Genomic DNA, 14,910 nt, shown 5'->3' with positions numbered 1-14,910 from the left:
CCAAGCCACAGCTGGACCCCAGCTATCAGCCAACTCTGGGGCCCTGTAAGGCCTTCTTTCCTTTAAATGGCCTTTGTTCTATTTGATCCCTGAATGCTTTATCTTGAACTTCATTTTAACATGTACACCAGCTGCCCACAATCCCCTTGGAAGAAAGCTGGATATCAATTATGAAAAAAATAAGGCTGGGAGTGGTGGCTCACACCTGTAATCCCAGCACTTTGAGAGGCCAAGGCAGGCAGATCACCTGAGGTCAGGAGTTTGAGACCAGCCTGGCCAACATGGTGAAACCCCATCTCTACTAAAAATACAAAAAATTATCCGGGCATAGTGGCGGGCACCTGTAATCCCAGTTACTTGGGAGGCTGAGACAGGAGGATCTCTTGAACCCAGGAGGCGGAAGTTGCAGTGAGCCAAGATCACACTATTGCACTCCAGCCTGGGCGACAGAGCAAGACTCCATCTTAAAAAACAAAGAATAAAAGAAAGAATTGGATGACAGTTTGCAAGAGGTTCCAAAAGAGATCAGGGAAGGGCTGCATACAAGTCTTAATGCTGGCATGGGGAGAGGGGGCACAGAGCCCCTGAGTGACTGGCCTGCTTCCGCACTGAGACCCAAAACCCTGCCTGCTTGAAGACAAGGCAGTTCTAATCACGCCACCGGAATTTTCTGTATTTCCTTCCGGACTTGAACATTTGGACAATATCTACAATTGCATTCTTTGTAATACTTCTGTGTTGAAATATCATTTTGAGATACCCTCAAATCATCCACATATTCTCTTTAAAAATGGCGAAAGGTATTTCCATATGGTTTATGTGATCTATTAATTCATAAAAGTGTTGAGTGGAATTTATCACATGCGGTTAATGCTTTGTGCTGCTTCTGTTTCTAGAGCCTGAAATCTGGCTGTTATTTCACTCTCTGTAAGGGTCTGGGGACATGAATTAAGATGCCCTTCTCCATGGAGTGCCTTGTTTGGGAGAGTTTGAACGAAGTACAATAGTTGGTTTTGCTCTCAAGATACCCACAGGTTGGTGTGACCGGCTGGTTGGTGTGTACATTAGTGAAATGTCATGGAGTGGCAGGCATGCATCCAAGAATATAACATGAAGTATAGTTACAGCTCAAAGTGCTGAGGAGGAAGGGCAGGGAGGACCAGGTGAGGCAAGCCCAACACAGACGTCTTGAGGGGTGGTGAGATGTTTTGGAGGGTGAGTCGTGTTGGAGCTCCAGGATGGGACAGCTGGGGGTGTTGGATGGCAGGAAAGAGCTCCCAGGACTCAGACAGTCCCCTACTGTCTGAATGCCAGCTCCAAGATCGGTCAGGGACTTTTATCTGTTTTATATACAGCTGATTTCCCAATGCTTGGCACAGAGAAGGTGCTCAATAAACAATTGCTGAATGAATTAATTAATGAATGAACAGGCAGGAGAAATGGCAAAAGCCAGCACAGGCTAGGAGACCAAAGGGCCAGCTTGGGCTGGGGAGGAAGGCGGTGTTAAGAAAAGGCCAGTGAAGCTTTGAGAAGCTTGTTAACCTATAGGAAAGCTGGCCAGATATCTGAGGTGCCCTGGGGGATACAAAGGAACCCAGGACTCAGGCGCTGCCCTCCAGAAACACATGTGGCAACTGATGGAGGAGGGCCCTGACCTGCAGGGTGGGGCAGAGGGTAGGGGTAGGGGGTGGAGACTGGGGCAGGAGAGGGGGCTGCCACACACCTGAAAGCTGGTGGGTACATCCTCAGCGTCTCTGCAATCACCATGTCCAGATAGGGCAGGCCTTCCTCGAGGCTGCAGAACTCAGGGGCCATCTGCTGGAGGGGTCGTGACAAAGAGAGAAGTTCGAGTTAGCCCAAATCTCACGGCATTTTGTCGTTTCCTTAAATTTCAATCTCGTTTCCAACTTTGGCAAATATTTAAACAGAAACTCCACAAAATGGAAAGTCAGTATGACCCAAATTGCATCTGATTGGCGCTCAGTATGTTCTATTGTGCTTATATTTCACGGTGGTAGCCTGGGGCTCAGGGGTTTTTGTAATACAGAGGAGTTTGGTTATAAAACTGCAGCGGCAACCACAGCTGCCAGCATTTATTGGGAGCTGACGATGTGGCCGACCAAGTGCAGCATAGACGTTCCCTCATTTGATCCTCCACTAAGCCAGTGTGGCGACTGTTTCCCCATCTCTTAGATGAGAAAACTGAGGCTCAAAGAGCCTGTCACATGGGTAATCATGGCACATTACGAAGTCAAAAGGCAAATAGTGAAATAGCAAATAAAAAAGTTTGCAACATCTATAAAGGATTAACAGTAACAAAAACCAAAGAGCTATTATCAATCAGTAGGAAAAGAAAACTAGCTAGAAAAATGGTCAAAGGCTATGAAGAGGCAAAACACAGAGGCAATATGAGTCACTACGAAGAAAAATGCAAGTTCAAATGAGATTCCATTTGCACAGGTCGGATTAGGAACAGTTGGAAAATATTGATTAGATTTCAGGGGATGCAAATGTGGGGATCCTAACACCCCCTGGGTGACTCTCCTGGGGTGACAGTCTGTCACTCCCTGGCTCCCCATCTTTGGCCTGAAAATGAACACGTGCCCATGAGGTCTTGAGCAGGGTGTGGGCGCACCGGGATTAAGGAAGCTTATTTGCTGCTCTGCCAGTTTCCCCACAGAGGTGGAATGAGTTATCTGGTTAGTAGGTGATGGTCTCACTTTCTTCACCTAGATAATGCTAATCCAGGAGGAGTCCCCAAGGTGGCGGATTGCTTTCTTCTGTTCCCTCTTTTTCCCAGAGCAGCAGGAGGCTGGCCTCCAGGGCAAGTCCATTCTGAAGCCGCCAATGTTCCAGGGACAGGCGCTGGGAGGCCTAGTTCCTCCATCTGCAGGGGGAGCCCTTCACAGCCCTGTAGCAGCCACCGGCTGCCCTGCCTGGGATCTCAGCCAGCTCTCAAAGTGAGCTCCCGGGATGGGCAAGGGTCAGCAGCAGCAGCAACACCCGGGAACCTGTTAGAACCGCATGTCGGGTCAGAGGGGTGGAAGGGCAGGGGCCGGGACACGTGGAGTCTTGAAGTCCATAGCCAGTATCGTAGCTAATCTGTGATGACATAGCCATTCAATATAATGCAGCTGTTTAATGATGTCCATAGGCAGGTTGCAGAAATTATATGTAGTTTAATCCCATGTCTGTGACTGTTTATGAATTTAGAGGGCCAGGGTGGCATTCCTACTTTGTCATAAAAAATGACAAGGTTTGGATGGTTTTCCCAAAGCTCTCCCACCTGCATTTCTGGGAAAGTTTCTAACTTTAGAAGGTTATCACTCAACCCCACACTTGCCACTCCCATAACAGGCCACTGGGGCAGCTGGCTGAGCAAATGACCAATGAAAAGGGCTCTGTGCGGGGGTTAATGCTCTGTGGCTGCTGTCTTGAGAGTCTTCATAACTTTATCTTTTTTTTTTTTTTTGAGACAGAGTCTTTTTCTGTCGCCCAAGCTGGAGTGCAGTGGTGTAATCTCGGCTCACTGCATCCTCCGCCTCCCAGGTTCAAGTGATTCTCCTGCTTCAGCCTCTCAACTAGCTGGGATTATAGGCATCTGCCACCATGCCTGGCTAACTGTTATATTTTTAATAGAGATGGGGTTTTACCGTGTTGGTCAGGTTGGCCTCAAACTTCTGACCTCAAGTGATCCGCCTGCGTTGGCCTTCCAAAGTGCTGGAGTTACAGGCGTGAGTCACTGCACCCGGACATAACTTTATCTTTGAATCTGTGCTTTGGAAGCCTGGCTTATGCATGGCTCCACCTGTGGCTGCCTCCCACGACCAGCTCTCAGCTGCCTGTGCTCTCCACCTGGCTTCCCCCTTTCTGCCCTGACCTATGGCCACTGTTGCTGTCCACACTTCACAGGGTCCTGGGTACAGGCACAGAGAGGGCCAGGATAGGGTGCATGCACCCTGCAGCATCTCGGGTGGGCATGGTGGTGGCCGTCCCTGCCCTAGGCTGGCAGCACACAGTGTATGTGGTGGGGCCAGCCAGAGGCTGTGTCTTGATGGGGGCAAACCTCTGCCCACCCCTAGCCCAGGTACTGAGTGTGTCATAGCACAGAGGTTTAGAGATCCTTGGAGGTTAGTCTGCTGTGGCTAGCTGGGGAAGGCTGTGGAAAGGGGAGACAGCTGGACCAATTTCCCTAGACCCTGCCTCCCTGGCTGGGTCTCAGTGCCTGTGTCTGGTGGCTGACAGGGCCCTTGGATGCCTGGAAGGGTCTGGACTCCCCCAGCTCATCCAGTATGTCCAGGCCTGAAAGAGCATCCCCCTTGGGCGAACCTGGAGGCACCCTGTCTTCCTGTTTCCAATCTTTATGAGTTTGGTTTGTGTTTGTCTCTTCTGGCCAACAAGTCACAAACACCAATTGTGTAATTTCAGTGGTTCTGCATGAGTTAAACGCTCTGAAATTTACATTTAAAACTGGCATTGTTTGATATAAAGATGAATGGTAAAATGCTTGCTAATAATTTAACATTGAGCTTTCTTTACTTAGAACAACAGTAAATAGAAAATAAAAAGCACCATGACAAGTCGAAAAAGAGACTACAGAAGAACCGAAGAAGCTCGCTGAGTACCACGATGGACACCTCCCCCCGCTTTGGGAATAAAGGCTACCACACTTTTATTTCTCACTGGGCCTCACAGATCCTGCAGGCCAAGATTGACTGGCCCAAAGGGACCAGTCTGGAAATTTGGATCTGGGACAAAGAAAAAAGTTTTTCTCCAGCAGGCGGCGATTGAACACAGGGAAGTGGAGACCCATTGTTGGCCACATTCGGCCTTGTGGATTAACGAGCAGAAAACAGCAGTTGGCCTCAAGAAAGAAGAAATGAATCAGATGTATACAACAAAGCAGAAGCAAAGGACGGAGAGACCATTTCTTTGTGCCCCATAGAGTTCTAGTTCCTGTTTGCCATCTGCTCCTGGCAGGTAGCCCTGTGGGTGGCATCTTGGTACCTTCCAACTTGCGGCTGAAGTTAGCAACATTCTGAATTCCATTGTCTGCAACCAAACGAATCTTAAATGCAGGAATATGCATGTATCAAACAAGAAACAGAGGTGCGGTACACAAACATAGGGAACTACATCTCAAAAAGAAAAACTGGATCTGGGAGCAGCATCCCTAATGGGTAAATGGTGTTGGTTCCCTGAAGAAAACTGTATGGCTTGTAAGTTGTCACGGTTTGTCAAAGAAATAAAATTTTTAAAGACAGGCTAAGCAAATTTTGTATCAGAAAATCAAAGTCTTTATTTACTCTTTCCCTAGATGGGCTTTTTTGTTTTGTTTTGTTTTTTTTGTTTTTACTGCTTCTAGGCTTTTAGATCAAGATACCCATGTAGGCCAGGTACGGTGGCTCACGCCTGTAATCCCAGCACTTTGGGAGGCCGAGGTGGGTGGATCACCTGAGGTGAGGAGTTCAAGACAAGCCTGGCCAACATGATGAAACCCTGTCTCTACTAAAAGTACAAAAAATTAGCTGGTCATGGTGGTGGGTGCCTATAATCCCAGCCACCCTGGAGGCTGAGACAGGAGAATCACTTGAACCAGGAGGTGGAGGTTGCAGTGAGCTGAGATCACAGCCTAGGCAACAAGAGCAAAACTCCGTCTCAAACAAACAAAAAGATACGTATGTAAAGATCGTCTTGGTTCAGCAGTTCTCCGTGTGGCTGCATGTTAGAAACAGCCAGCTTTTTTTTTTTTTTTTTTGAAACAGAGTTTTGCTCTTATTGCCCAGGCTGGAGTGCAATGGCCCGGTCTTGGCTCACTGCAACCTCCTCCTCCTGGGTTCAAGCAATTCTCCTGCCTCAGCCTCCTGAGTAGCTGGGACTACAGACGCTCACCGCCACGCCCGGCTAATTTTTGTATTTTTAGTAGAGATGAGGTTTCACCATGTTGGTCAGGCTGGTCTCGAACTCCTGACCTCAGGCAATCCGCCTGTCTCTGCCTCTGCCTCCCACAGTGCTGGGATTACAGGCGTGAGCCACCACGCCCGGCCAGAAACAGCCAGATTTTTTTTTTTTTTTTTTTGGGGCGGAGTCTCGCTCTGTCGCCCAGGCTGGAGTGCAGTGGCGCAATCTCGGCTCACTGCAAGCTCCGTCTCCCGGGTTCACGCCATTCTCCTGCCTCAGCCTCTCCGAGTAGCTGGGACTACAGGTGCCCGCCACCACGCCCCAGCCAGATTTTTATATGCTTTAACATAGATGGATGCTTGGGCCCTACTCCCCAGTGTTGGTCTGAGGTGGGGCCTGGGCACCAGCTCTCCCTTTATAGCCCCCTGGCTGTCCTAATGTACACTCAGGGGCATAGGTCTTTCTGTCTGTCTGTCTGAGACCTACCCTAGCGCTTCTCCACACCTGAGGAGCGAACGATGAGGCGGAGGGACGCACATACCTCCATGTCTTAGTCGAACCAGGGAGACGACAAAACTCAAGTCCCTATCCCACTCACTGGCTGGTCCACCCAGCAATTGCTGGCTTTGTCTGCAGCATTCAGGAACAGCAGGGGCAGAGCGGTCCTGAGCAAATTCTGCCAGCAGAGGGCAGCAAGCGCACGCTAAATGAGGACTCCCCGACCCGGGAAAGGACCTTGGAAATCCTCGCAGCCATCCTTCATTGACAGAGAGGAGAAAAATGTGGCCCAGAGAGGAAGGCCTGTGAACCCAAAGTCTCAACATAGAACTTATTCTAAGTGTCTTCTTTCATTCAGCAGTCCCTCAATGGGCACCTTGGATGGGTCAGGTGCAGGACCAGGTGCTGGGGGTCCGAGAAAGCTCTGCCCATTGAGGAAACCAATTCCTAAACAAATCATGACATGGATGTGTAAAGTGTTATCGAATGTGCTTATGAGGAGTGCAAAACCAGTTCTGTTTAGGAGATCCTTCATTTACATACTCAGGGAATACATATGGAATCGGCGAGCATGATTCACCAGGCACTGTGCTAGGCCCAGGAGACGTAACTTTAAAATGCATGGACATGTCCCAGCCTCTTGGAGCTTCCAGTCTATCAGGATGCAAACAAGTGGATAAGGGTGAGATGGGAGAACAGATGAGGGACACACATCGCCCACATTTGGGATCAGGGACTCTGCGAGGAGGAAGCGACAATGTCCAGGCTGAGATTTTTAGAATGAGTGAGAATAAGCTAGTGAAAAGTGGATGGGCTTGTTCAGAGGCTGCTGCAAACAATCTAAAACAAATATGAATCAATCAGGGAACTGTGAATCCAACAGGATATTTGATGCTCTCAAGGAATGAACATTTATTTTGGTTTTAGTTGATAATGGTATTGTGGTCATGTTTAGAAAAGAGTTCTTATCGGCCAGGCACGGTGGCTCACGCCTGTAATCTCAGCACTTTGGGAGGCCGAGGCAGGGGTGTCACTTGAGGCCAGGAGCTCGAGACCAGCCTGGGCAACATGGTGAAATCCTATCTCTACTCAAAATAGAAAAATAGCCAGGTGCGGTGGTGGGCACCTGTAATCCCAGCTACTTGGGAGGCTGAGGCAGGAAAATTGCTCAAGCCTGAGAGGTAGAGGTTGCAGTGAGCCAAGATAGCGCCACTGCACTACAGCCTGGGAGACAGGCCCTTGGCACACCCAGTCCTCTGTCAGCAGCTCCAGGCACCAACGTTACCAACAGCTAATGAGGGTGCAGTGGATCTGCTGGGCCTGGAGTGTCATGAAAATGTGGGGGACTGAGCAGAATATTCTTTTATTTAAAGCCAGGAAGCACCTGAAGCTTCTATGTTTCCAAAAGATAACATGAAAAGCCATCCCCCAGGGTTCTCTCTGCCTCCTGTTTCAAAGGCCAAATTACTGAGAATTAGAGTTGGGGGGAAATCTCAAAATCAACCTGTGCTGTCCACACCCAACGAAGAAGCCCCCATGCAGCCCCTCCCCCTGACCTTGGCCTGGCCTTGGGTCCCACAAGGGAGGCAAAGGGCAGGGTTCTGTTCTGGGTCTGTAACTAGTAGCCATGGCCTTGGGCCAGTTGTCAGGACAGTATCGACAGGTCCCCTCGTCTGTAATGCTGTCCCACCCATCTTGCAGAGTAGGGTGAACAAGAAGATGAAGGTGAAAGTCTTTGGCCACTGGAAAGTACCTCATAAGCAGGTGATATTTCTGTTTGAACACATTCAGTGGCGAGAAAGCTTATTTCAACATTAGGCGCTCTGCTCTCTCTATTGAACTAGGCTAATAGGATGTATTAAGGGAGAAAGAAATTCTAAAATCCTATCAAATTCATTTCAGCTGGGACTTAATTTTATAAAATAACTGCTCTTAGGAGATTGAAAATTAAATATTGGGAAACATGGAAATAAAGAAAATAAATAGAATTTTACCTAGTGGTTTACATTCTCAAACCAGAGTTTCTTCATTTGGGGGGAGACTTTTTCATATATATTTGATTTTCAATGGGCAGTAACTTCTAATTTTATTTCTAAGATTCTTGGTCTCTTAGTCTTTCCATCATATAGTTTAGGATCTGGAAACCAATATGTGTTTGTTTATTTTCTTGCTCTGTGGCCCAGGCTACAGTGCAGTGGTGCTGTCATAGCTCACTGCAGCCTTGAACTCCTGGGCTCAAGCGATCCTCCTGCCTCAGCCTCCAGAGTAACTGGGACTACGGGTGCAAGCCACCATGCCTGTCTAATTGTTTTTTGTTTGTTTGTAGAGATGCGGGGACATCTCACTATGTTGCCCAGGCTTGTCTTGAACTCCTGGACTCCAGTGATCCTCCAGTCTCAGCCTCCTAAAGTACTGGGAGCACAGACGTGAGCCACTGTGTCTGGCCCAATATTTAAATACATTTAAATACAATAGATTAACCTGATGGTTTAGGGAACTAACTCTGTGGGAAATCTATTGATAAATCCTTTTCTGTGGGAAATAACATTACTGCCCTCTCCTATTAATCTCTTTTCTATATTTATCATTTTGTGTATCATTTTCTCTGAAAGCTAGACACACACACAGTCACACACCTACACATACGCCACACGCTGGGTGTGTGTGCAGGTGTCATCTGGAGTATAAATGAAAAAAAGAAAATAAAAATGTCATTGCTTTCACAAAGATTTTTCCTGGAGATTCGCGGACCTAATAGAAAAATTATCATTTTTCTATTTTGTTAAAGGAAATAGAAGCAGAGATGGCTTCAGTTGTGTTCTTCAGAGCAGTAGGAAGAGCAGCATCTGTAGTAGTTATACCTACCCAGCCGTCACTAGACTTGGTCTTATACTAAGAAGTGGGCCAAGTGATGCTGGCCCTTGCCCTCTAGAAGCGGAAGCTGGAAATCCCTTAAGCACAAGGACAGCTTGGGGCAATACAGCCATATGAAGAATAAAGATTTCCATTCGCTCTGATTCTCCAGGGACCGTGGGACTATACTGTGAAACCAAGCCGTGGAAAATGGGGTGACCTTCGCTTTACCCTTCTGACCATAAACCAGAGGCAAAGCCCCTCACCCTTGCAACTGGTTTCCAAGAGGAGCCCTGAGTTCTAATTTTTTTTTTTTTTTTTTTTTTGAGACCGAGTCTTGCTGTGTCCTCCAGGCTGGAGTGCAGTGACGCGATCTTGGCTCACTGCAACCTCCACCTCCTGGGTTCAAGCAAGTCTCATGCCTCAGCCTCCCAAGTAGCTGGAATTACAGGCACCCACTACCACGCCCACCTAATTTTTGTATTTTTATGGAGACAGGGTTTTACCATGTTGGCCAGGCTGGTCTTGAACTCCTGACCTCAGGTGATTCACCCACCTCAGCCTCCCAAAGTGCTGGGATTATAGGCATAAGCCATGGCACCCGGCCAGCCCTGAGTTCTTATGGCAAGGTTGGGAGGGTGGTGAGGTTCTCTGAGCTCTGACATTTCACCTTCTAGATCCCATAGCTCTGTTGTCTGAGTGGGTCCAGTGAGCAGTTTCAAGGCTTGCAGGAAGATACGATGGAGGTTTGGTCACGAGAGGGGGTGATAAATCTTTCCATCCACATTGCTGGCTTCCCTGGCCAATGACCAGAAAGTCCTCCGTGCTAGTTTCAATAATTTGGCAGATTTAGATGTTGAAATTCATCCATACTCGAGAAAAAGTAATTAGGAGAGTGTACATGGCATCTATTTATATCTGCATTAGAAGGAGACAGAACCCATCTCAATAAAAACACAGGGATTATTCCAGGTGTTTTTATACTCTGAGGCCCAGGCCATTAAGGGATTAGGTGCAGAGATGTAATGAAAAAACATAAACCAGGCTGCGTGCGCACACAAACACACAGCCCACGGGGCGTCAGTCCTCTCCATGATGGCTCTGGGCCGAGCTTCACTGACAGTGCTGACCCGCTGCAGAAATTACTGTCTGCAGAGATCTAGAATAATAATAGTGTTTTGCCTTCTGAAGCACTTTATTGCTCACCAATGGATTTTTACATCCGTTATACCATTTGGTCCTCACAACCACACTGTGAGGTAGGTAGAGCAGATTTATTGCCTATTTTATAGATGAAAAAAACCCAGAGATTTGGAGAGGTGAAGTGACTTGTCCCAGGTCGCATGGCCAGTTAATGGTAGAGTTGGAACTGAATCCAGGTCTTCAAATTCCAAGCCTTTTCCATTACCTGGGCCTACCTGGTCTTACCTTCCCTCCCTCCAGCCTTCCCTCTCTTCCTTTCCTCTTGTACATTTTATGGAAGAATAACACGCATATGGAAAAATATGACACAAACACAAACGTAGAGCTCAATGAATTTTCACACCATAAGCATTCCTGTGTAACCAGCACCTAGACCAAGACAGAACCTTCCAGCACTTGGAAGCATGCCTGTGGCCTCTCCCGGTCACATGCTCCTCAAGAGTAACCACTGTCTTGACTTCTAACACGAGAGATTACTTTTGCCTCTCTGTCTTGAACTTCCTATAAATGAAATATTTCCATGCAGGCTTTTTGGTCTGCCTTCTTTTGCTCAGTTTCATGTCTGTGACAGTCACCCATGTTGTGTGTTGTGGTGTGTTCATCCTCATGATTTGGTGCTCCATTGGGTGAGCTGCCCAGATTTATACATCCTTTTCCTTGTCAATGGACATTTGAGTTGTTCCCAGGTTGGGGGCCATTATGAATAAAGCCTTATGAACATTGTCGTTTATGGCTTTTGGTGAACAGAGTACAGGTTTCTGTTGGGTGTACATCTGGGAGTGGGACTGCCGGGTCATGAGGGATGTGTATGTTCAGCTTTAGTAGATATTACAAACAGTTTGACAGATAGGTTGTTCACACTGCCTAAAATTTGAACAGTGAATCAGTTGAAAAGCAGCCTGTTGACATCCTAGTTTCTTCTATTTACTCTAACTGCAGGCTTCTCCCCAATTTCTTCTCCCTCCCTTGCTAATATTCTGAAATGTAACCACTATCTCTATTCCAGGAAAAGACTGAGAGAAAGAAATAGGGCATTGTTTTGGGAGCTGAGTTATTTATTCATATAGTGTGTGTGTGTAGCGGCGGGAGGGGGAAATAGGAACAAATAAAACACATCTAATTACCTAATTTTTAAAAATTGCCCCAATTATCAGACACAAGCACTCAGCACTCATAAGCAAAAACACATTCCAACATCAACTAGATTCGAGTCTTTGAATTATCTGCTGTTTGGTAATATTTAGGATTCTGTTTTTTCCGTTAGTATGGAAAATTCACAGCTGATTGTATATGATGTGGAAAGAAATGAGCCCCTAAGTAAGTGATAGTTAAATCACCTAGCCCACTTTCTCTGCACTGGGAAGTGAGTGGACCGCATTTAATTTGCAGAGAAAATGCTTTTGTTCGCTCACCCCACAGATCCCGGTTCCCTCTATCTACTCTGATTAGCAGAGTGTGTGGGGTGAGGGGCAGGGAAAGAGAGGGGATAAGATACAGTTCTGCGCCATATAGAACTTACTCTGTATTTGGGAAACCATTTATTTGTTCATTCACAGATTTATTTTTACGGTAATAGGGAGCCACTGAAGGTTTTTGATGAGTCAAGATAACATACTGAAAATGGCTTTGTGTGATCTGACAATGACATGTAGGATGGTTGGGGTAGAAAGAGTTGGGAAATAGGTCAATAAGACAGGAGGTTCTTGCAATAGTCCAGGCAAAAGTGAGGCGCGCCAATCACAAGGCCAGTAGTCAGAATGGGAAAAGGGGCTGAAAGAGAGAAGCCGTATCAGCAGTGGCTCTCTATCTTGGCTGTTCCCCATTGATACTGGGGCCCATCCCAAAACATTTCCACTTAATTGGTCTGGATTGGGGTGCAGGAATTGGTATTGTTTTAAAAGTCCCCCAAGGGATTATCACATGCAGCCTGGATTTCAGAATCACTGTCATAAAGGAAGCTCTACCAGGGGAGGTGAGGGTCTTGGGATTTAACGGGTCAGGGAATGAAGAGAGATGAAAGGGATTCCCTGGTTTCATTCCTAAGTGGCTGAGAGAAAGACAGAAAGAGGACCACATGGGTGGGGCAGCATCTTCCAGGGGAAGGAGATCAGTTTTTGCAGGATTTTGCTGGAGGCCCCCCCGACCACCTCACCTGGGTGAGACCGTGAGCAGCTTGGCGTAGAAGTGGGGAGATGGTGTCGGCACAGAGGGGGATGAGTCCTCTGGGATAGGGGTAAGAAAAACAAGCACAGAGCCAAGCATTAAACCTTAATGCTTCCCAAGGGAAGGTGGCAGGGCAACTGGAAAGTAAGGGACCCTGGACAACATCTCAGATCTCCTGGACAGTGCCTGGGAGATTCAAGACTAAGAGAAGAGGATGGCTGGCACGGTGGCTCACGCCTGTAATCCCAGCACTTTGGGAGGCTGAGGTGGCAGGATTGCTTGAGGCCAGGAGATCGAGACCAGCCTGGACAACATAGTGAAACCCCATCTCTAAAAAAAAAAAAAAAAAAAAAATGCCAGACGTGGTGGTGTGCACCTGTAATGCCACCTACTCAGGAGGCTGAGGTGGAAGGATCACTTGAGCCCAGGAGTTTGAGGCAGAGTGGACTATGATTGCCAATAATAATAATGATAATAATAAAGAAGAAGAAGACGCGCCATTATATTTGTCAACTGTGGCAGGGACAAGGCCAAAACCAAGTCAGTGGGATGGCAGGATGAGTAGTTAGAGAGAGGATGAATGAGAGGGAGCGAGGGGAGACTGGCAGACTGCTTCTACCAGGCACACTGAAAGAATTTGGGAGAACAGAGCAAACCGAAGGGAGGCAGGAGAGCACCGTCACCCGTCTGCAGGGCGAGCCCATGGCCAAGGAGAAGGCAGTGCTGTGCCATGCAGTTGTGGGGGTGGAGCCAGGCCCCATGGCATCAGTCCCAGAAAGAAAGATTCTGACTCCATGTGGGGCAGGATTTTCAAAGGACTACAACTTCACAATGCAATCGGCAAGGCCAGGTCCTCCGGGGCTTTTCACATGAGGTTATGAAGCACTTGAAAAGGTCGCGGTAGGATATTCATAGGTCCCTCATCAACAGGAGAGCAACACGAGGGACCCCAAGGTGCCCTCCACCTCTGGGCTGGTCTGATGCAGCATGGCCACGCCCCCACCCACCGGGGGACAGTCTCGTGACCTTAGCAGATCCTGGTCACTCTGCCAGGCCAAATAAACGTGACGGGAAGGTGGAGAGCCATCAACTTGCCCTCCCCACGCCCCTCCTGCATTTCCCATCCCTCATCTTCGTGTGCATCTCGTTGATGATTTGCTGTAGGAGTCAGAATGCAGGTCACTAGCTGTTTGGGGAAATGGTAAACAAAGATAAGAGCTTTAAGCACTGGAATTTATTTTTTATCCACTGGCCTAAAAGCAACTGCATGTTAAATTTAGAAAGCTGGTGCCAGACCCCTCCCCGCCCCTCCTGCTTCCTGCTCCTCTTACCGCCCATGCTCAAAGCATGGTCTCAGCTGACTATGGAATACGAGACGTGTTTGTAAAGCCCAGGAGTCTTCAGAGGCTGCCTGCCTGGATGTTTATAAAAATGTATCATCTGAGGGCCTGGGAGAAAGGGGCCGTTTCCTCCGCTCCCGGGCTCTGCTCACCATTCTAGCAGCAGCCATCTCTGCCCAAATATTTACCCAAATGTCCTCCCTGCTCAGGGCCCTGGGTGCATCAGCCCCCCACTGTCGTCAAGTGGGATACCCCCAAGGGAGGGGGCAGCATTTTCAGCAGACCACCGATGGATTTATTAATAAGGCCTCCCTCACGCCTGGGAATCTATAATTGAACAGCTCTCTTTTCTCTGTGGGTTAAATCCCTTTGCTACCAACTCTAAGAACCTGCAGAAATCCTTCTATTGACCTGGAATTCTGTTGTATTGAATATTGTCTGAAATAAATGAGCCATTGTCTGGGCTCAGAATTTTCTGGGTAGAAAGAGATCTCCACTGTGATGCAATTTATTGCAGCAGGATTTTTTTTTTTCCAGCTCATCCTGAATTCCCTATTGCCCGCTCGGTCCATTTTCATAGTCCAGGATATAAGTGGGGAGGGCTAGGCCCAAGCAAAAAAAAAAAAAACCTCCTTTGCCCAAGGATGATGTCCAGAGGCCTAAATGGTGACTGGTACCAGATTTTAATGGCTGCTGAGTAACTGAGATCCATTTGTGTGGCCAGCTTAGAAGAAAAGAGATCGGACCAACACTCTCAGCTGGCATTGGGAGACCAGTCATAGGACAGTAAAAAGGGAAGAGCAGCTGGGCATGATGGCTCACGCCTGTAATCCCAGCACTTTGGGAGGCCAAGGCAGGCAGATCACTTGAGGTCAGGAGTTTGAGACCAGCCTAGCCAACATGGCGAAACCCTGTCTCTACTAAAAATACAAAAAATTAGCCGAGTGTGGTG

The 14,910-nt window shown here is 47.8% G+C and overlaps 1 protein-coding gene across 3 annotated transcripts in view; it reads right to left on the bottom strand.

Moving 5' to 3' along the window:
- Positions 1-14,910, bottom strand: part of TBXAS1 (thromboxane A synthase 1) — a 203,405-nt gene that overhangs the window by 14,223 nt on the left and 174,272 nt on the right. For 2 of the 3 annotated variants that reach the window (XM_032761921.2, XM_058427205.1), the window contains one exon: positions 1,724-1,815. In XM_032761921.2, the coding sequence (XP_032617812.1) occupies positions 1,724-1,815 (92 nt within the window). Of the gene's footprint in view, positions 1-1,723; positions 1,819-14,910 lie in introns of all 3 variants that reach the window. The other variant, XM_032761920.2, reaches the window with a different exon arrangement.

This window comes from Hylobates moloch, unplaced genomic scaffold, assembly GCF_009828535.3.
Source record: "Hylobates moloch isolate HMO894 unplaced genomic scaffold, HMol_V3 SCAFFOLD_1, whole genome shotgun sequence".
In the NCBI taxonomy this organism is placed as follows: Eukaryota; Metazoa; Chordata; class Mammalia; order Primates; family Hylobatidae; genus Hylobates; species Hylobates moloch.
This window is presented reverse-complemented; position numbering and strand designations above follow the sequence as displayed.